This window comes from Squalius cephalus (assembly GCF_949319135.1).
Source record: "Squalius cephalus genome assembly, chromosome: 18".
Taxonomy (NCBI): domain Eukaryota; kingdom Metazoa; phylum Chordata; class Actinopteri; order Cypriniformes; family Leuciscidae; genus Squalius; species Squalius cephalus.
In genome coordinates this window covers 34,661,570-34,683,900 of record NC_137139.1, presented here as the reverse complement: position 1 = coordinate 34,683,900, position 22,331 = coordinate 34,661,570, and the positions used below count along the sequence as shown (strand labels likewise).

General features: G+C 39.0%; 2 protein-coding genes across 3 annotated transcripts in view; one reads left to right on the top strand and one right to left on the bottom strand.

Annotated features, from left to right (window-relative positions):
* LOC307145265 (endothelin-1 receptor-like) overlaps positions 1-22,331 on the top strand; it is a 56,243-nt gene that overhangs the window by 4,990 nt on the left and 28,922 nt on the right. For both annotated transcript variants that reach the window (XM_079848243.1, XM_079848242.1), the window contains 3 exons: positions 340-467; positions 7,236-7,434; positions 8,227-8,379. In XM_079848243.1, the coding sequence (XP_079704369.1) occupies positions 340-467; positions 7,236-7,434; positions 8,227-8,379 (480 nt within the window). The remainder of the gene's footprint in view (positions 1-339; positions 468-7,235; positions 7,435-8,226; positions 8,380-22,331) is intronic.
* Positions 12,917-17,852, bottom strand: LOC307145839 (uncharacterized protein; the record flags this gene model as incomplete). The annotated part of the gene is made up of 5 exons (XM_079849433.1): positions 12,917-13,134; positions 13,381-13,464; positions 15,427-15,477; positions 15,716-17,708; positions 17,796-17,852. The coding sequence occupies 5 exons, from the start codon at positions 17,850-17,852 to the stop codon at positions 12,917-12,919; spliced, it is 2,403 nt and encodes an 800-aa protein (XP_079705559.1).

The following is a 22,331-nucleotide window of genomic DNA, read 5'->3' as shown; positions in this document are numbered from 1 at the left end:
ATTATATATATATATATATATATATATATATATATATATATATATATATTAGTTTAAAAATACTTTAAAAATATTTACAAATATTTTTGTGTAATTTCAATTGACAAAAAATATAGTTAATAGTATTGTAACTTTAATAATTTTATTTCTAGTTGGTTTATTTCTGAGGTAAACGTGTGCAGCAGTGCGTAAGACAGACTTATTCTGGGACAGTTATCAGAGTAACACTCATCACACGTTCAATCACACACACACTCACAGTCACAGATAAAGGCGCTTCACTGGTTGGTGTTTAAACACACACACTTGTCCAGCGTTTGAAGTGTGTGTGTGTTTCAGCTGCTGTGGATGCGGTGGCCCTTCGACGACAGTGTGTTCGGCCTGTTCCTGTGTAAACTCATGCCGTTCCTGCAGAAAACATCAGTCGGAATCACAGTTCTCAACCTGTGCGCGCTCAGTGTGGACAGGTAACAGACACACACACACACACACACACACACACACACACACACACACACACACACACACACTCCGAAAAGGTTAAATGGTCCAGAAAACACTTGTGCTCCTCGCGGTCAGAAATGAGCGCATTGGAAATGAATGGAGATGAATTTCCCCTAGTGGAAGCGTTTGGTACTGCAGCTAAACACAATCTCACTGAAAGCTAATTTTTTAAAGATATCAACCTCAAATTTAGAACACAAAAAAGTTCTATAACTTCACTTAAACAGTAATTGTAGTTTACGTGCATGTCTTCTTATCTGGTATTATCCGCCTCATTTGAGTGCATACGTTTTTAAAGCACTGTTAGAATTTATGCGCATCTTGGCGTTTCCATCCAGCATTTTTTATGCAATAACGCAAAATCGGTGGATGGAAACACACATGCTTTTGTTTATTTTACTTAATATGCTGTTGATGTTTTGCTGTTGATGCTATATATATATATACACATGAACCTTTAGGCATAGGCCTATCTGTACAGATATTGAATGGAGATTTAATTACATGGTATTTGTGCATATTTTCATATGCATATTATTGTTTCCTACTTGAGTTAGTAAATTGGTATTGTTCAATAAAAAAAAAAAATTAATAAAAAAAACAGTAATGGGAAGCTGTAGTAACTTTACACCGTTTACCTTGTGTGTGTTGGATCGCTATAGTAACATTACACTGTTTACCTTTTGTGTGTTGTGAAGCTGTAGTAACTTTACACCGTTTACCTCGTGTGTGTTGAATCGCTATAGTAACTTTACACCGTTTACCTCGTGTGTTGTGAAGCTGTAGTAACTTTACACTGTTTCCTTGTGTGTGTTGTGAAGCTGTAGTAACTTTACACCGTTTACCTCGTGTGTTGTGAAGCTGTAGTAACTTTACACCGTTTTCTCGTGTGTGTTGTGAAGCTGTAGTAACTTTACACCGTTTTCTCGTGTGTTGTGTGAAGCTGTAGTAACTTTACACCGTTTTCTCGTGTGTGTTGTGAAGCTGTAGTAACTTTACACCGTTTACCTCGTGTGTGTGTGTTGGATCGCTATAGTAACATTACACTGTTTACCTTGTGTGTGTTGTGAAGCTGTAGTAACTTTACAACGTTTTCTCGTGTGTGTTGTGAAGCTGTAGTAACTTTACACCGTTTACCTCGTGTGTGTGTGTTGGATCGCTATAGTAACATTACACTGTTTACCTTGTGTGTGTTGTGAAGCTGTAGTAACTTTACAACGTTTTCTTGTGTGTGTTGTGAAGCTGTAGTAACTTTACAACGTTTTCTCGTGTGTGTTGGAACGCTATAGTAACTTTACACCGTTTACCTCGTGTGTGTTGTGAAGCTGTAGTAACTTTACACCGTTTACCTCGTGTGTGTGTGTTGGATCGCTATAGTAACATTACACTGTTTACCTTGTGTGTGTTGTGAAGCTGTAGTAACTTTACAACGTTTTCTTGTGTGTGTTGTGAAGCTGTAGTAACTTTACACCATTTACCTTGTGTGTGTGTGTTGGATCGCTATAGTAACATTACACTGTTTACCTTGTGTGTGTTGTGAAGCTGTAGTAACTTTACAACGTTTTCTTGTGTGTGTTGTGAAGCTGTAGTAACTTTACAACGTTTTCTCGTGTGTGTTGGAACGCTATAGTAACTTTACACCGTTTACCTCGTGTGTGTTGTGAAGCTGTAGTAACTTTACACCGTTTACCTCGTGTGTGTTGTGAAGCTGTAGTAACTTTACACCGTTTACCTCATGTGTGTTGTGAAGCTGTAGTAACTTTACACCGTTTACCTCGTGTGTGTGTGTGTTGGATCGCTATAGTAACTTTACACCGTTTACCTCGTGTGTGTTGAATCGCTATAGTAACTTTACACCGTTTACCTCATGTGTGTTGTGAAGCTGTAGTAACTTTACACCGTTTACCTCGTGTGTGTTGTGAAGCTGTAGTAACTTTACACCGTTTACCTCATGTGTGTTGTGAAGCTGTAGTAACTTTACACCGTTTACCTCGTGTGTGTGTGTGTGTTGGATCGCTATAGTAACATTACACTGTTTACCTTGTGTGTGTTGTGAAGCTGTAGTAACTTTACACCGTTTACCTCGTGTGTGTTGTGAAGCTGTAGTAACTTTACACCGTTTACCTCGTGTGTGTTGTGAAGCTGTAGTAACTTTACACCATTTACCTCATGTGTGTTGTGAAGCTGTAGTAACTTTACACCGTTTACCTCGTGTGTGTTGAATCGCTATAGTAACTTTACACCGTTTACCTCGTGTGTGTTGTGAAGCTGTAGTAACTTTACACCGTTTACCTCGTGTGTGTTGTGAAGCTGTAGTAACTTTACACCGTTTACCTCGTGTGTTGTGAAGCTGTAGTAACTTTACACCGTTTACCTCGTGTGTGTTGTGAAGCTGTAGTAACTTTACACCGTTTACCTTGTGTGTGTTGTGAAGCTGTAGTAACTTTACACCGTTTACCTCGTGTGTGTTGTGAAGCTGTAGTAACTTTACACCATTTACCTCGTGTGTGTTGTGAAGCTGTAGTAACTTTACACCGTTTACCTCGTGTGTGTTGAATCGCTATAGTAACTTTACACCGTTTACCTCGTGTGTGTTGTGAAGCTGTAGTAACTTTACACCGTTTACCTCGTGTGTGTTGTGAAGCTGTAGTAACTTTACACCGTTTACCTCGTGTGTGTTGTGAAGCTGTAGTAACTTTACACCGTTTACCTCGTGTGTGTTGTGAAGCTGTAGTAACTTTACACCATTTACCTCGTGTGTGTTGTGAAGCTGTAGTAACTTTACACCGTTTACCTCGTGTGTGTTGTGAAGCTGTAGTAACTTTACACCGTTTACCTCGTGTGTGTTGTGAAGCTGTTGTAACTTTACACCGTTTACCTCGTGTGTGTTGTGAAGCTGTAGTAACTTTACACCGTTTACCTCGTGTGTGTTGTGAAGCTGTAGTAACTTTACACCGTTTACCTCGTGTGTGTTGTGAAGCTGTAGTAACTTTACACCGTTTACCTCGTGTGTGTTGTGAAGCTGTAGTAACTTTACACCGTTTACCTCGTGTGTGTTGTGAAGCTGTAGTAACTTTACACCGTTTACCTCGTGTGTGTTGAATCGCTATAGTAACATTACACTGTTTACCTTGTGTGTGTGTTGGAACGCTATAGTAACATTACACTGTTTACCTTGTTGTGTGTGTTGGATCGCTATAGTAACATTACACTGTTTACCTTGTGTGTGTGTTGGAACGCTATAGTAACATTACACTGTTTACCTTGTTGTGTGTGTTGGATCGCTATAGTAACATTACACTGTTTACCTTGTGTGTGTTGTGAAGCTGTAGTAACTTTACAACGTTTTCTTGTGTGTGTTGTGAAGCTGTAGTAACTTTACACCATTTACCTTGTGTGTGTGTGTTGGAACGCTATAGTAACATTACACTGTTTACCTTGTTGTGTGTGTTGGATCGCTATAGTAACATTACACTGTTTACCTTGTGTGTGTGTTGGAACGCTATAGTAACATTACACTGTTTACCTTGTTGTGTGTGTTGGATCGCTATAGTAACATTACACTGTTTACCTTGTGTGTGTGTTGGAACGCTATAGTAACATTACACTGTTTACCTTGTTGTGTGTGTTGGATCGCTATAGTAACATTACACTGTTTACCTTGTGTGTGTTGTGAAGCTGTAGTAACTTTACAACGTTTTATTGTGTGTGTTGTGAAGCTGTAGTAACTTTACAAAGTTTTCTCGTGTGTGTTGGAACGCTATAGTAACTTTACACCGTTTACCTCGTGTGTGTTGTGAAGCTGTAGTAACTTTACACCGTTTACCTCGTGTGTGTTGTGAAGCTGTAGTAACTTTACACCGTTTACCTCATGTGTGTTGTGAAGCTGTAGTAACTTTACACCGTTTACCTCGTGTGTGTGTGTGTTGGATCGCTATAGTAACTTTACACCGTTTACCTCGTGTGTGTTGAATCGCTATAGTAACTTTACACCGTTTACCTCATGTGTGTTGTGAAGCTGTAGTAACTTTACACCGTTTACCTCGTGTGTGTTGTGAAGCTGTAGTAACTTTACACCGTTTACCTCATGTGTGTTGTGAAGCTGTAGTAACTTTACACCGTTTACCTCGTGTGTGTGTGTGTTGGATCGCTATAGTAACATTACACTGTTTACCTTGTGTGTGTTGTGAAGCTGTAGTAACTTTACACCGTTTACCTCGTGTGTGTTGTGAAGCTGTAGTAACTTTACACCGTTTACCTCGTGTGTGTTGTGAAGCTGTAGTAACTTTACACCGTTTACCTCGTGTGTGTTGTGAAGCTGTAGTAACTTTACACCGTTTACCTCATGTGTGTTGTGAAGCTGTAGTAACTTTACACCGTTTACCTCGTGTGTGTTGAATCGCTATAGTAACTTTACACCGTTTACCTCGTGTGTGTTGTGAAGCTGTAGTAACTTTACACCGTTTACCTCGTGTGTGTTGTGAAGCTGTAGTAACTTTACACCGTTTACCTCGTGTGTGTTGTGAATCTGTAGTAACTTTACACCGTTTACCTCGTGTGTGTTGTGAAGCTGTTGTAACTTTACACCATTTACCTCGTGTGTGTTGTGAAGCTGTAGTAACTTTACACCGTTTACCTCGTGTGTGTTGTGAAGCTGTAGTAACTTTACACCGTTTACCTCGTGTGTGTTGTGAAGCTGTAGTAACTTTACACCGTTTACCTCGTGTGTGTTGTGAAGCTGTAGTAACTTTACACCATTTACCTCGTGTGTGTTGTGAAGCTGTAGTAACTTTACACCGTTTACCTCGTGTGTGTTGTGAAGCTGTAGTAACTTTACACCGTTTATCTCGTGTGTGTTGTGAAGCTGTAGTAACTTTACACCGTTTACCTCGTGTGTGTTGTGAAGCTGTAGTAACTTTACACCGTTTATCTCGTGTGTTGGATCGCTATAGTAACATTACACTGTTTACCTTGTGTGTGTGTTGGAACGCTATAGTAACATTACACTGTTTACCTTGTTGTGTGTGTTGGATCGCTATAGTAACTTTACACCGTTTACCTCGTGTGTGTTGGAACGCTATAGTAACTTTACACCGTTTACCTCTTGTGTGTTGTGAAGCTGTAGTAACTTTACACCGTTTACCTCGTGTGTGTTGTGAAGCTGTAGTAACTTTACACCGTTTACCTCATGTGTGTTGTGAAGCTATAGTAACTTTACACCGTTTACCTCGTGTGTGTGTGTGTTGGATCGCTATAGTAACTTTACATCGTTTACCTCGTGTGTGTTGAATCGCTATAGTAACTTTACACCGTTTACCTCATGTGTGTTGTGAAGCTGTAGTAACTTTACACCGTTTACCTCGTGTGTGTTGTGAAGCTGTAGTAACTTTACACCGTTTACCTCATGTGTGTTGTGAAGCTGTAGTAACTTTACACCGTTTACCTCGTGTGTGTGTGTGTTGGATCGCTATAGTAACATTACACTGTTTACCTTGTGTGTGTTGTGAAGCTGTAGTAACTTTACACCGTTTACCTCGTGTGTGTTGTGAAGCTGTAGTAACTTTACACCGTTTACCTCGTGTGTGTTGTGAAGCTGTAGTAACTTTACACCGTTTACCTCATGTGTGTTGTGAAGCTGTAGTAACTTTACACCGTTTACCTCGTGTGTGTTGAATCGCTATAGTAACTTTACACCGTTTACCTCGTGTGTGTTGTGAAGCTGTAGTAACTTTACACCGTTTACCTCGTGTGTGTTGTGAAGCTGTAGTAACTTTACACCGTTTACCTCGTGTGTGTTGTGAAGCTGTAGTAACTTTACACCGTTTACCTCGTGTGTGTTGTGAAGCTGTAGTAACTTTACACCGTTTACCTCGTGTGTGTTGTGAAGCTGTAGTAACTTTACACCGTTTACCTCGTGTGTGTTGTGAAGCTGTAGTAACTTTACACCGTTTACCTCATGTGTGTTGTGAAGCTGTAGTAACTTTACACCGTTTACCTCGTGTGTGTGTGTGTTGGATCGCTATAGTAACATTACACTGTTTACCTTGTGTGTGTTGTGAAGCTGTAGTAACTTTACACCGTTTACCTCGTGTGTGTTGTGAAGCTGTAGTAACTTTACACCGTTTACCTCGTGTGTGTTGTGAAGCTGTAGTAACTTTACACCGTTTACCTCATGTGTGTTGTGAAGCTGTAGTAACTTTACACCGTTTACCTCGTGTGTGTTGAATCGCTATAGTAACTTTACACCGTTTACCTCGTGTGTGTTGTGAAGCTGTAGTAACTTTACACCGTTTACCTCGTGTGTGTTGTGAAGCTGTAGTAACTTTACACCGTTTACCTCGTGTGTGTTGTGAAGCTGTAGTAACTTTACACCGTTTACCTCGTGTGTGTTGTGAAGCTGTAGTAACTTTACACCGTTTACCTCGTGTGTGTTGTGAAGCTGTAGTAACTTTACACCGTTTACCTCGTGTGTGTTGTGAAGCTGTAGTAACTTTACACCGTTTACCTCGTGTGTGTTGTGAAGCTGTAGTAACTTTACACCGTTTACCTCGTGTGTGTTGTGAAGCTGTAGTAACTTTACACCGTTTACCTCGTGAGTGTTGTGAAGCTGTAGTAACTTTACACCGTTTACCTCGTGTGTGTTGTGAAGCTGTAGTAACTTTACACCGTTTACCTCGCGTGTGTTATGAAGCTGTATTAACTTTACACCGTTTACCTCGTGTGTGTTGCAGGTATCGCGCGGTGGCGTCGTGGAGTCGCGTGCAGGGCGTCGGGATTCCCCTGTTCACGGCGCTGGAGATCGTGTGTATTTGGACGCTGGCGGCAGTGCTGGCGGTTCCGGAGGCCATCGGGTTCAAGATGGTCAGTTTCGAATATAACAACATCACCATCAGAACCTGCATGCTGAAGCCAGAGACGCCCTTCATCACGGTGAGAACAACAACTACAACTACAACAACAATAACAACCTGTGGACATCACTTCTGTTCATTCACAGATCTTAGATATTCATATTCCTTCATAAAAAATCCTCAAAGCTTTAAAAAAAAAATGAAAGTCAGTTCTGCTGATTCCGGTTTCATTTTTCATTGAAATGTATAGGTCTTTTTTTTTTTTTTTTAGGTTTTCTGACATAAGCGGTTTCATTTTTGAAAGCTGTCAGAAAACAGGAAGGAGTTAAAAGGCTCTTTTTGAATATTTAGACACATGATTAATTGAGTAACACCATTTTCAGATTAGAGAATAATTTTAAAATAATATGTATGAAAAAAATATATACAAGTAAAATATAAAAAATAATATGAATTATGAATACAATATCAAAATAACATTACTTATAAAAATATATTTTATAAACATATGTCTTGTCTATAAATGTATATAAGATATAAAATATAATTTAAAATATTGTTTACTTAGATATAATAATTATACTTAAATATATTTCAATTTAATTTAATATTATATTTAAATATATTTGTTATATAAAAAGTATAATATATAATGAAATATTTGTATTGTGTGTATGTATATATATATATATATAATTTAAAAAAATAAATTATATAAATATAATATATTAATAATATATATTATATATATTATATATACATATACTTTTTAAAATTATTATTAATAAATAAAATGCATGTGTGTGTGTGTGTGTGTGTGTGTGTGTGTGTGTGTGTGTGTGTGTGTGTGTGTGTGTGTGTGTGTGTGTAGTTCTACAGGGACGTGAAGGTCTGGTGGCTGTTTGGCTTTTACTTCTGTGTGCCACTGGTGTGTACGGGCGTCTTCTACACACTGATGACCTGTGAGATGCTGAGCAACAGGAAGGGCAGTCTGAAGTTCTCACTGAGCGAACACCTGAAACAGGTGAAGAACATACACACACACACACACACACACACACACACACACACACACACACACACACACACACATACACATACACATACACATACACACACACACACACACACACACATACACATACACATACACATACACATACATACACACGCACACACACACACACACACACACGCACCTGAGCGAACACCTGAAACAGGTGAAGAACATATACATACACACACACACACACGCACCTGAGCGAACACCTGAAACAGGTGAAGAACACACACACACACACACACATACTTGTTTATATGCATTGTGGGGGTCACCTGTCAGAAATGCTACATAATGGGGACCACCCTTTCTAATAAACTTTAAGACCTAAAAAAAATATTATGACAACTAATACAATATCAGTTTAGAAAATGTCCTTTCAGATTACAAATATTTTGCTATAAAATTTTCAAACATGACACAGTGGCTACTTGTGGGGTCATTTCAGGTCTTGTGTAAATCTGAGGTCCGCCAATACACACAACTGGTTTTTAGTCATTGTGGGGATCAAACGTACACACCAAACTGGTTTTAGGTCATCGTGGGGATCAAACGCACACACACACACAACTAGTTTTTAGTCATCGTGGGGATCGAACGTACACACACCAAACTGGTTTAGGTCATCGTGGGGATCAAACGCACACACACACACAACTAGTTTTTAGTCATCGTGGGGATCGAACGTACACACACCAAACTGGTTTTTAGTCATCGTGGGGATCAAACGTACACACACCAAACTGGTTTTAGGTCATCGTGGGGATCAAACGCACACACACACACAACTAGTTTTTAGTCATCGTGGGGATCGAACGTACACACACCAAACTGGTTTTTAGTCATCGTGGGGATCAAACGTACACACACCAAACTGGTTTTTAGTCATCGTGGGGATCAAACGTACACACACCAAACTGGTTTTAGGTCATCGTGGGGATCAAACGTACACACACCAAACTAGTTTTAGGTCATCGTGGGGTCAAACGTACATAGCTACTTGTATCCTTGTATCAACTAATTTTGAGAAGACTGCCCCAGTAACAATTTTTAAAAGGCACTTTTTAAAAAGCAGTGTAAAAAGAGAATCTACTTTGAGTTCTTTATTTATAGAAAGCAACATTAAATGTTTTTACTTCTAAAAAAGTATAACCTACATACACAAACATACGTACATATATGTAGACATGTACATGCGTGTATAAATAATTATCTGTGACATGTAATGTTAACATTTTCAAAACTTGCATCAAATGTCTGTCAACAAATAGATCTAGCATAAGACTATTCCATGCTCATGTTCATATTAATTAATAAAACCCTTGACAAACACTTCTAAACAGTTTCTCAAAACGTATCGTCAAGTAAAACTTCAGCATGAAACTTTTGCATGCCTGCGTGTATAGTAAACATTTGGCATTAAAAAAACAATTATGAAAACTTGCTAAAAAAACAGAACAAATCATTAACTGCAGTATAAAAGTTATTTGAAACACTTTAAAAACATTTGAAAAGAACTGAATCAACAAATCCATACAGGCAAGATTAAGATATAACCTGGTGACTAATACTCAACATGGTGTCAATATTAGTGTATGGAAGTAAAATAATGACAAATGTTTTTGAAACTAAAAAGCTTGTTGAATTGCACTAGTAAAAATATGCAGTGCATTAACCCTGCTTGCATTTTAATGCATTATATTTTCAGGGCTTGCATTTTTATGGGCTGAAATTCAACATGGTTGTATATTTAAGCTGTGAATATTTCAATGCAAAACATTTCACACATGTTTTCATTCTTAAAAATTCAATAATCCATATTCACCTTTCAGATTGCACTTCCAAAATGTTCATTCGGTTTAAAAATACAACCTATAATATTCGACTGGCAATTTTCGGTCCATTTTATTTCGCTTCCACAAATTCAGTGGTTCAAATTCGACAGAAAATTCAACATTGATATCCGGGAACTGCAGGAAAAGCAGTAGATTGCCGATTGATAATCTCCATAGCTGTAGACAGCCTCACCAGCAGGGGAGCAAGCGGCTGTTGACGAAGAACACTATAGAGTAACGGGTGAGAGACTCACTCATTCGTTGAATTACAGAAATGGAGCGAGCAGTAGTTGGCCATTTGTGATTATCATCAGGGCAATGAATTGTGATGATTATCATATGGAAAAGCTGATAAAGACAAAAGCTGTGTTTACATTGAAGTCTTCACTGTTACTTTTGTACATGCAAGTTTTGCACAGCTTTCTCTGTCCTGACCGAGATTATGTTATTCCCCGATGCTGATGCACAGATCAAACGTTAAATCTGAGGTAGTAGACATATTTCTCTCGGTTGTTTAGTTTTCTTAACTTTATATTGTGAGTATTCCCCTTCATCTAAACTAACGAATATTAACACAGTCAGTTTCCTCATATCATCTCATGTCACTTCAGTTTATGATCAGAGAGATCTGTGTAAAGATTTCAGAAGATTTACTTTTGTACGAAGAATGATTTAATAAAATGATGTTGTATGTGAACGGGTCGTTTTGATGTAGTCTGATTCTTAATGATATGTTGATTTTTATGCTAAATAAATTGAACAATTAAAGAAAGTATATATTAGTGCATGTGAACACATATTTGCAGAAAAGCTAAAAGAGAGAGAGAGAAAAAACATGTCAGCACTTCAGATGAAAGTGAAGTAGAGAATGAATTTTTCAAATGTAACTATGATTTGTGTTCATAAATATTAACACATACAGTCAGTCTCTTCATTTCACTTCAGTTTGTCATCATCAGAATGAAATGTAAAGATTTAATGATAGATAAGTATCTTGACTCATAAACAGCTTGTGCATGGCCCTCACAGAGTTGGAAAATAAACTGTGTCATTACTTCAAGCGTATAGAGATCAGAGGGAAAAGAGGCAGAAAAGTTCCAGTGCTTGTTACTCCTTCAATGCAAGAGTCGATCAGCCTGCTGATTAAAAACCGGAGCGAGTGTGGAGTACTGAATGAGAACCCTTTCCTCTTTGCACGTCCTTGCGGCTGTGCTGCAGAACTGGGGATTCCCTCAATAGTCACTCTCCAGGATTCCCCTGCGGTCTCAGGACACTCAAAGTAATGGACAAAATACAGTGATATAAAAGACCAAACTCCCACCTTATTGGGGATGAGGGCGATATTAATAGGCAACAGGCAAGCAGATGGACCAGAATATGAATGTAACGCGCAAAGTTTCACGCTAAGCGTTTCCCAGTGAAGTACTGGCATAAGTTCGCCTGAAACTGGATATTCACACATTTAGGGACCGTCTCTCATAAGACATTGGTACACATGTTTCTAACTTCAATAGCATTTGAAGAGAATGACTTACAGTCATAAAACCAACTGTAAAGTAAAAGTGTGCATCATGGCACCTATTAACACTTTACAGTTGGTTTTATGACTAAGTCATTCTCTTCAAATGCAATTGAAGTTAGAAACATGTGTACCAATGTCGTATGTAACTTTAGAGACGGTCCCTAAATGTGCGAATGTCCAACGCCAAGCTAACTTTATGCCAGTCTATCACTGGGAAACGCTCAGCATTAAGCTTTGCGCGTTATTCTGAGTCCATCTGCTTGCCTGCGAGTTTGGTCTTTTATATCACTGTATTTTGTCCATTGAGTAACTTTGAGTGTCCTGAGACCACAGGGGAATCCTGGAGAGTGACGTATTAAGGGAATCCCCAGTTCTGCAGCACAGCGGCGCAATATACAGTTAAGAAAACTAAACAACCGAGAGAAATATATGTCTACTACTTCAGATTTAACGTTTGATCTGTGCATCAGCATCGGGGAAAAACAATCTCGGTCACGACAGAGAAAGCTGTGCAAAACTTGCATGTACAAAAGTAACAGTGAAGACTTCAATGTAAACACAGCTTTTGTGTCTTTATCAGCTTTTCCATATGATAATCATCACAATTCATTGCCCTGATGATAATCACAAATGGCCAACTACTGCTCGCTCCATTTCTGTAATTCAACGAATGAGTGAGTCTCTCACCCGTTGCTCTATAGTGTTCTTCGTCAACGGCCGCTTGCTCCCCTGCTGGTGAGGCCGACTAACAGCTATGGAGATCATCAATCGGCAATCTACTGCTTTTCCTGCAGATCGAATTTGAACCACTGAATTTGTGGAAGTGGAATAAAATGGACCGAAAATTGCCAGTCGAATATTATAGGTTGTATTTTTAAACAGAATGAACATTTTGGAAGTGCAATCTGAAAGGTGAATATGGATTGTTGAATTTTTAAGAATGAAAACATGTGTGAAATGTTTTGCATTGAAATATTCACAGCTTAAATATACAACCACGTTGAATTTCAGCCCATACAAATGCAAGGCCTGAAAATACAATGCATTAAAATGCAAGCAGGGTTAATGCACTGCATATTTTTACTTAGTGCAATTCAACAAGCTTTTTAGTTTCAAAAACATTTGTCATTATTTTACTTCCATATTAGTGTGTTAGATCTTTTCTTTGTAGAGCAGAGATTCGATTTTTTATATAAAACTTCAGAGCAGACCATTCTCTCTGTTTTAGAGCAGATGGTTCAGCTTCCAAACACCTTACGCAGTCTGCCTTCCCTGGAACTTTGCGGTTCTTTATGAACCTCATCATGTGGTTCTCTACTGCATCAATTTCGTGTTTGTTCCAGGCTGTCCTCTTGATGTGACCTGTAGAGGGAACAAGTAGGTCTACATCATATATCTTAGCATTTCACTAGTAAGAAGTTGCTTAAATGCTTAATCGGTCCAAGATACGGATCCTTGAGATCAGCTTGAGACATTCAATGTTTGAAATAATCTCAATCTTCCGTAGTTAGTATATTGAAATGCTTCAAAAATCATGTTGTAAATAGAAACCTACTGCAACTGGAGAACATATTAACCATCAATCAGTTGAAATTAAAATGAACATACCCCTCTTTTTTTTGGACACTGGGTCTGCTGGAAGTGTGCTGTCTTCACATTCAGGGTGCTGTGGTGATGATCCTGTAGTGCACTCTGAAAGTAAAAATTATGCCAGTCTGAGTATGAACACATATCTTCATTAAACTGACAAAGCTACCCCGCATCTGTTATTATTTATCACTGCTGTTTTAAGTGCAACCAAAATAACTTGAGAACATAAAGTGCAGTTCTCAACTTCAGTCCTGGGGACCCACCTACCAGAATTTTGAGATGTTTTACATGCCTCACTATTTAAAACACCTGATTCAACTTAGCTTCTTAGTGTTTAATTAGGGAGTCATCTAAAATATTCTGGGAGGTGTGTCCTGGGGACTGGAATAAAACAATGAAAATAAAATATTAAATTGTATTCCTTTTTGGAATAAAAAGAGGACTTTGTAATATTTTTTAATCAGTTATTTAAACTTACTTCTAACCCATGGGGGATCATACTTCCACTGAGTACTTGTAATGCACAGCAATACAATTACTTTCCCTGGTAACTAGTAGTGCAACCAATTACTAATAAAATTTCAGTAATATTACTCACCATCCAAAAAGTCACACTTTCTAAAAAACAAATCTAATTGCTAAACAATTTAACAATCCAATCATCCCTATTCACATTTGTAATCATTGCATGCATGTGACGTCACTATTGCAGCAAGCTAGCTTAGTCAGAATCTGGAAAAGTCTACATTATTCAGCGGCTGGAAAATATAGTTGACTGCATTCCTGTACCAAAACCAAGATGGGCGTGTTAAAGGATAATTCCAGTATTTAGCACTTTGAGTCTCTTTTCTGGTTTGTTTTGGGTGAACTAGAGTGGTGGACACAGAAATGTTGACGATGGGTCCTGTCTCGACTTTTTGACTTCTAGAATCGCCTTTGAGCGCTTCAGAGCGGCTGTCTATGTATGGGCCTGCACGAACATGTCCTTGAAACAACCCTTAACGTTCGTTTTCAAAACTGTGCAACCCACCGAGTGGTTAGTGGTGTTCGTTGATGATTAAAAACAAATATATCAGCGCAATGTATGATTTCAATCCATGTTATTGTTTGCTATAGTGGAACTATTTTTTCAGATACCTCACAACCGAGTATAAACTTCCGCTCGCTATTTGAGTCTGAAGCATCTTTTCCTTTCCCGGTAGCGCAGTAATATCAACGAGCAATGAGTCCTCCAAAAGAGATCAATGGGATTTTACAAAATGCCAAATAAAACACGACAGAAACTGTATTTCGCTACGCTACTTGTTTTGGAACATCAACGAACACCACTAACCACTCGGTGAGTTGCACAGTTTTGAAAACGAACGTTAAGGGTTGTTTTAAGGATGTTCGTGCAGGCCCATACATAGACAGCCACTCTGAAGCGGTCAAAGGCGATTCTAAACGAGTCAAAAAGTCGAGACAGGACCCATCGTCAACATTTCTGTGTCCACCACTCTAGTTCACCCAAAACAAACCAGAAAAGAGACTCAAAGTGCTAAATACCAGAATTATCCTTTAAGGAAAATAGCTATACTGGTTGATAAACACACATAATCTGTATTTTGTGCATAGAAAGCAGAATGATAATTTTAAAACACTGCATTTTCCAAATACACCATATATACAGGAGTATTTTTAGGTTTAAGTCTAGCGAATAAAGCCACTCTCTCAATCTCAATTGGTGTTGTATTTTGACAAATATTAATATATAAATTATGTAATGATTATGCTAATTAGCTTATGATGTCATTTAACAACATAAAGCAACTTTGAGCAGGGTTTAGAAGTTGGCAAAAGTGTTTTGGGGTGTGTGCGGGCTCATGCGCAAACCACGAGGGAAAAAACTAAACTGGAAATGCCTAAGCAACATGCTAAAGTAATTTGTGCATGTAGTCAGTAGAAAGTGAGAAAAATAATCTAAAGATGAACCACCCATTTCAAACCAATTTGCCATCCCTAGAAACAACAATTTAGAATTAGGCAAAAATAAATTGGAACAAACTGGCTAAATGAAATTGTTACCTTTCGGATTGGAAGTAGACTCCTCTAAATCACTGTCCACTGTAACGTTCTCTGAGGGTAGAAAACACAGAAATTAATCATTTAACTTATTTAAATTTTAAATAAACATTTAATTTAAAAACACAAGGTAATACATGCATATTATTCCAAAGCATTCCCAAAAACCTATATTACAATTTATGTAAACTATTACAGAATAAAAAAAAAAAAAAAAAAAAAAAAAAACACAGAACCAATATCTCTAAATTAATTCAATTCAGACAATGGTCACAGTAACAGTGTATAGTACCTTCTGGATCAATGATGATTTCATCAAGATTTTTCCCTTTAAAGTCTGCCAAGCGTCCTTTTTCGAGGGCCAGAAGAATTTTGCTCATTTTGGCCAGCTGAAGGGTCCCCTCAGGTAAGCGGTAAAACTGACGGTGTATCCTAATATCATGGCCTAGGAAGTCAGCCAGCTGATCAAGCTCAGTGTTGCTCAGATTTAACACTTCAGAGAGGGTACCAATCTGTTTCCTCAACTTGGTGGAAGTTAGAGTTTGAGGATTCTTAGCATTGCATGCACCTGCAAATTCACGGATGCAGTCAGAGCCACGGAAAAAGGTCATTGCAGAAGGACGTGCAAAGAGGAAAGGGTTCTCATTCAGTACTCCACACTTGCTCCGGTTTTTAATCAGCAGGCTGATCGACTCTTGCATTGAAGGAGTAACAAGCACTGGAACTTTTCTGCCTCTTTTGCCTCTGATCTCTATACGCTTGAAGTACTGACACAGTTTATTTTCCAACTCTGTGAGGGCCATGCTAATATCCGGATGAGCTTCTGTTTGGTTGCTGGAGGTGTATGCGGACAAAGGCATTTGTGACACTTCCCCTTCTCGCCTACGATTGAAAAGCATAACCTGAGTTAATATAACCTTTGCCAATTTTGACCAATGCTGAGATGATGGCTGTGTTGACAAGAGTTTGCGGTACACTTTCTCTTGCTCATCAAGATGCACATGGAGACGTTTGACATCTTCAGTGAACGGGAGCAAATGTGGGCAGTTCCACTTGGCTTCCTCCATTGTTCGCCGTGCTGTTGAAGAAATGTACTCGGGCCATCGGGTTTGATACAGCTGTTGGAAGCTGCTCGCAAAATTTGCACTTGCTTTGTCTCCATTGATTGTAGAATGGCTCTCAATAAGCATTGCGATTTTGTTCAGACTATGACCAAGTTTCACAGCAACACTAGCCTTTTCATACACATTGGTCTCTTCAATGTATCCAGCTGTTCTTTTAACTGCATTAACGGCATGCATGAAGTTTGTGGGATGGATGAGCTCTTTAATAGATGTAAGGGGTGTTACCTCTCTAGTACATATGAGGAGTCTTCCAAGCTCTCTCATCTTTTGACGGATGTATTCATGCATTTTAACTCTTGATCCATACTTGTTGTAAAGATGCTTTCCCAGCTCTAAAATGCACCAGTCATTTCTAGCTTCAAGTGCCACTTGGTCTTGGTTCATAGCATTTAACAGCTTCCAAACACCATGAGTTACTCCTGGTGGGGGAGGTTGTGCAAAGCTACAGAGAGCCTGCACACGGGTTTTTCCAGGTTTGGGTTTCACGTCAGAAGGCTTGAATTTGCAAACTTTCACATGTCGCCACAGGGTTTTCTTTAAGAAGAGTCCTTGGCAGTAAATGCAATGCATGAATTTTTCCCCATCCAAATTCTTTTTAGGCAGTTTCCGTGGAATCATCTGTCCTGAGCCTGTATTAATAACAGTAGCATTGTAAGCAAAATTACCTTTGTTGCGTAGATACTCAAGCTGCATTCTCCTTTCTTTGGAGCCTTTTGGATGACTTAGAGCCTTTGCTACCTCTACTTCATTGCTATGCTTGCGCTCTAGGTGTCTAGCAATTTTCGTAAAAGCACTGTCACAAAAAAAGCAATGTTGTCTCTTGCTATACATTCTCAGTCCATCCCTCTTTTTAATGATAGCTGGGATAATCACTGAACTTGTGCTGTCAGGAACTGAGGCTGCACCATGGCTCTGGAAGCTCCCTAAGTCACAGCTGCTTTGAGGATTGTAGTTTGTACTTCTGTTCTCAGCTGAACTGCACTGGACTGGCAAAGTCTGGAGCTTTCCTTTACCTTTAGGTGAAACAGTAAGGCTTGTGCTACTATCTGATGCACTACTCTCTTCTGATGTGTCAGGGATGTACTCTTCCTCACTGACTTCAGATAACTCATCTTCGCTCGAATCAAAAACATCTGAGTGCTCAGCAATCTTCCTTCTAGCCTTGAAAGACAATGACCATCCAGTTTAGTTAATCCTCTTTCATAGATTAATAAATAAAATGAAAAAAAACAAAAAAAAAACACTTACTCTGGTGTTTTTTGGTCTTTTGAATGTTGTGGCACAAGTGGAATGTTGTTCACTCATTGCAAATGGTGTATGTTTCAGTCTGATGTCATCTTGAATGTCTGTACTGTCATCTCCACTGGAATTTTCAGAGTAAAAAATATCGGAGTCCTCATGAGTTGCAGGTCTCATCTAAAAAAGACAAATTAGACAAACGTCAGAATGGCAAGCCTTCAAATAAACTAGGAAAATATATGCTTATAGAACTATGTTTATCATATAATGAAAAATAAAAATACAATATTATGCAGTTTAAAAAAAAAAGTGCTTTTGAAGTATGAGGCAATTAAAAAGAAATGGTAATAGCAATGAAAAATAAATACCTGTTTATAAGATGTCATCATTTTAGAACACGAAATGTCATCTTCACTGTCTGAGTAATCAACCAAAGGCTGTTAAGAAAAAGAAAAAAAAAATTGAAAAACTGTCCTAACAGTTTAGGGCAAATTATTTAAGACTTTCTTGAAGCACCATAAAACAACTCCAATTTAGGGTCCTGATCATGTCAGGGTTTATTTACCAACAATGATGGGCTTACTTTACATCATCCTTACTAAAATGCCACAGTTAATATATGTACCTCAACTGTACGTCGTGAAATGCCAGCAGTTGTAACAGAATCCCCAGAGCAGTTCTTTATTGTCATCATGTCTTCATCATCCGTGCATGTAGCCTATAATAAAAGAGTTAAAAAAATGAGTTATAATTGATACTCATCAGACAAGGTCCCCATTACGCTAAACTTGTAGGAAGTGTGTGTATTTAATCACAGAGGAGTTTATATGGCATTCCTGAGACAATACAGGTCCCCACAAAGTACATTACACTAGAAACAGTGTGTAAGAGTCAAGACCACATATAATAGATAGAAAAACAGATAGAGAGATGGATAGACAGTCAGACTGATAGAGAGAGAGAGATGGATAGACAGTCACACTGATAGAGAGAGATGGATAGACTGACTGATAGAGAGAGATGGATAGACAGTCAGACTGATAGAGAGAGATGGATAGTCAGACTGATAGAGAGAGATGGATAGACAGACAGACTGATAGAGAGATGGATAGACAGTCAGACTGATAGAGAGAGAGATGGATAGACAGACAGACTGATAGAGAGAGATGGATAGACTGACTGATAGAGAGAGATGGATAGACAGACAGACTGATAAAGAGAGATGGATAGACAGTCAGACTGATAGAGAGAGATGGATAGACAGTCAGACTGATAGAGAGAGATGGATAGACAGTCAGACTGATAGAGAGAGATGGATAGACAGTCACACTGATAGAGAGAGATGGATAGACAGACAGACAGACTGATAAAGAGAGATGGATAGACAGTCAGACAGATAGAGAGATGGATAGACAGTCAGACTGATAGAGAGATGGATAGACAGACAGACAGATAGAGAGATGGATAGACAGTCAGACTGATAGAGAGAGATGTATAGACAGACAGACTGATAGAGAGAGATGGATAGACAGTCACACTGATAGAGAGAGATGGATAGACAGTCACACTGATAGAGAGAGATGGATAGACAGTCACACTGATAGAGAGAGATGGATAGACAGTCACACTGATAGAGAGAGATGGATAGACAGTCAGACTGATAGAGAGAGATGGATAGACAGTCAGACTGATAGAGAGAGATGGATAGACAGTCACACTGATAGAGAGAGATGGATAGACAGTCACACTGATAGAGAGAGATGGATAGACAGTCACACTGATAGAGAGAGATGGATAGACAGTCAGACTGATAGAGAGAGATGGATAGACAGACAGATAGAGAGATGGATAGACAGTCAGACTGATAGAGAGAGATGGATAGACAGTCAGACTGATAGAGAGAGAGATGGATAGACAGACAGACTGATAGAGAGATGGATAGACAGATAGACAGATAGAGAGATGGATAGACAGACAGACTGATAGAGAGAGATAGACATAGCTAAACCTGTAGGAAGTGTGTGTATTTAATCACAGAGGGGTTTATATGGCATTCCTGAGACAATACAGGTCCCCACAAAGTACATTACACTAGAAACAGTGTGTAAGAGTCAAGACCACATATAATAGATGGACAAACAGATAGAGAGATGGATAGACAGACAGACAGATAGAGAGAGATGGATAGACAGTCACACTGATAGAGAGAGATGGATAGACAGACAGACTGATACAGAGAGATGGATAGACAGACAGACAGACAGACTGATAGAGAGATGGATAGTCAGACTGATAGAGAGAGATGGATAGACAGACTGATAGAGAGATGGATAGACTGACTGATAGAGAGAGATGGATAGACAGTCAGACTGATAGAGAGAGATGGATAGTCAGACTGATAGAGAGAGATGGATAGACAGACAGACTGATAGAGAGATGGATAGACAGTCAGACTGATAGAGATGGATAGTCAGACTGATAGAGAGAGATGGATAGTCAGACTGATAGAGAGAGATGGATAGACAGTCAGACTGATAGAGAGAGAGAGATGGATAGACAGTCAGACTGATAGAGAGATGGATAGACAGTCAGACTGATAGAGAGAGAGATGGATAGACATAGATATTAAATATATGTACCTCAACTGCACGTCGTGAAATGCCAGCAGTTGTAACAGAATCCCCAGAGCAGTTCTTTATTGTCATCATGTCTTCATCATCCGTGCATGTAGCCTATAATAAAAGAGTTAAAAAAATGAGTTATAATTGATACTCATCAGACAAGGTCCCCATTACGCTAAACCTGTAGGAAGTGTGTGTATTTAATCACAGAGGGGTTTATATGGCATTCCTGAGACAATACAGGTCCCCACAAAGTACATTACACTAGAAACAGTGTGTAAGAGTCAAGACCACATATAATAGATAGAAAAACAGATAGAGAGATGGATAGACAGTCAGACTGATAGAGAGAGATGGATAGACAGTCACACTGATAGAGAGAGATGGATAGACAGTCACACTGATAGAGAGAGATGGATAGACAGTCACACTGATAGAGAGAGATGGATAGACAGTCAGACTGATAGAGAGAGATGGATAGACAGACAGATAGAGAGATGGATAGACAGTCAGACTGATAGAGAGAGATGGATAGACAGACAGATAGAGAGCTGGATAGACAGTCAGACTGATAGAGAGAGATGGATAGACGGATAGACAAACAGATAGAGAGATGGATAGACAGTCACACTGATAGAGAGAGATGGATAGACAGTCAGACTGATAGAGAGAGATGGATAGACAGACAGATAGAGAGATGGATAGACAGTCAGACTGATAGAGAGAGAGATGGATAGACAGATAGACAGATAGAGAGATGGATAGACAGACAGACTGATAGAGAGAGATGGATAGACAGTCACACTGATAGAGAGAGATGGATAGACAGTCAGACTGATAGAGAGAGATGGATAGACAGTCAGACTGATAGAGAGAGATGGATAGACAGACAGATAGAGAGATGGATAGACAGTCAGACTGATAGAGAGAGATGGATAGACAGACAGATAGAGAGATGGATAGACAGTCAGACTGATAGAGAGAGATGGATAGACGGATAGACAAACAGATAGAGAGATGGATAGACAGTCACACTGATAGAGAGAGATGGATAGACAGTCAGACTGATAGAGAGAGATGGATAGACCGATAGAGAGATGGATAGACAGTCAGACTGATAGAGAGAGATGGATAGACAGTCAGACTGATAGAGAGAGAGATGGATAGACAGACAGACTGATAGAGAGATGGATAGACAGTCACACTGATAGAGAGAGATGGATAGTCAGACTGATAGAGAGAGATGGATAGACAGTCAGACTGATAGAGAGAGAGATGGATAGACAGACAGACTGATAGAGAGATGGATAGACAGATAGACAGATAGAGAGATGGATAGACAGACAGACTGATAGAGAGAGATAGACATAGCTAAACCTGTAGGAAGTGTGTGTATTTAATCACAGAGGGGTTTATATGGCATTCCTGAGACAATACAGGTCCCCACAAAGTACATTACACTAGAAACAGTGTGTAAGAGTCAAGACCACATATAATAGATGGACAAACAGATAGAGAGATGGATAGACAGACAGACAGATAGAGAGAGATGGATAGACAGTCACACTGATAGAGAGAGATGGATAGACAGACAGACTGATACAGAGAGATGGATAGACAGACAGACTGATAGAGAGATGGATAGACAGTCAGACTGATAGAGAGAGATGGATAGACAGTCACACTGATAGAGAGAGATGGATAGACAGTCAGACTGATAGAGAGATGGATAGACAGACAGACAGATAGAGAGATGGATAGACAGTCAGACTGATAGAGAGAGATGGATAGTAGGGCTGAACGATTTTGGAAAATAATCTAATTGCGATTATTTTCACCAATATTGCGATTGCGATTTAATATGCGATTATTTTTTAAGCTCTTTATCTTTTCTATTATTTCAACAAAAACAAGCAATACATCA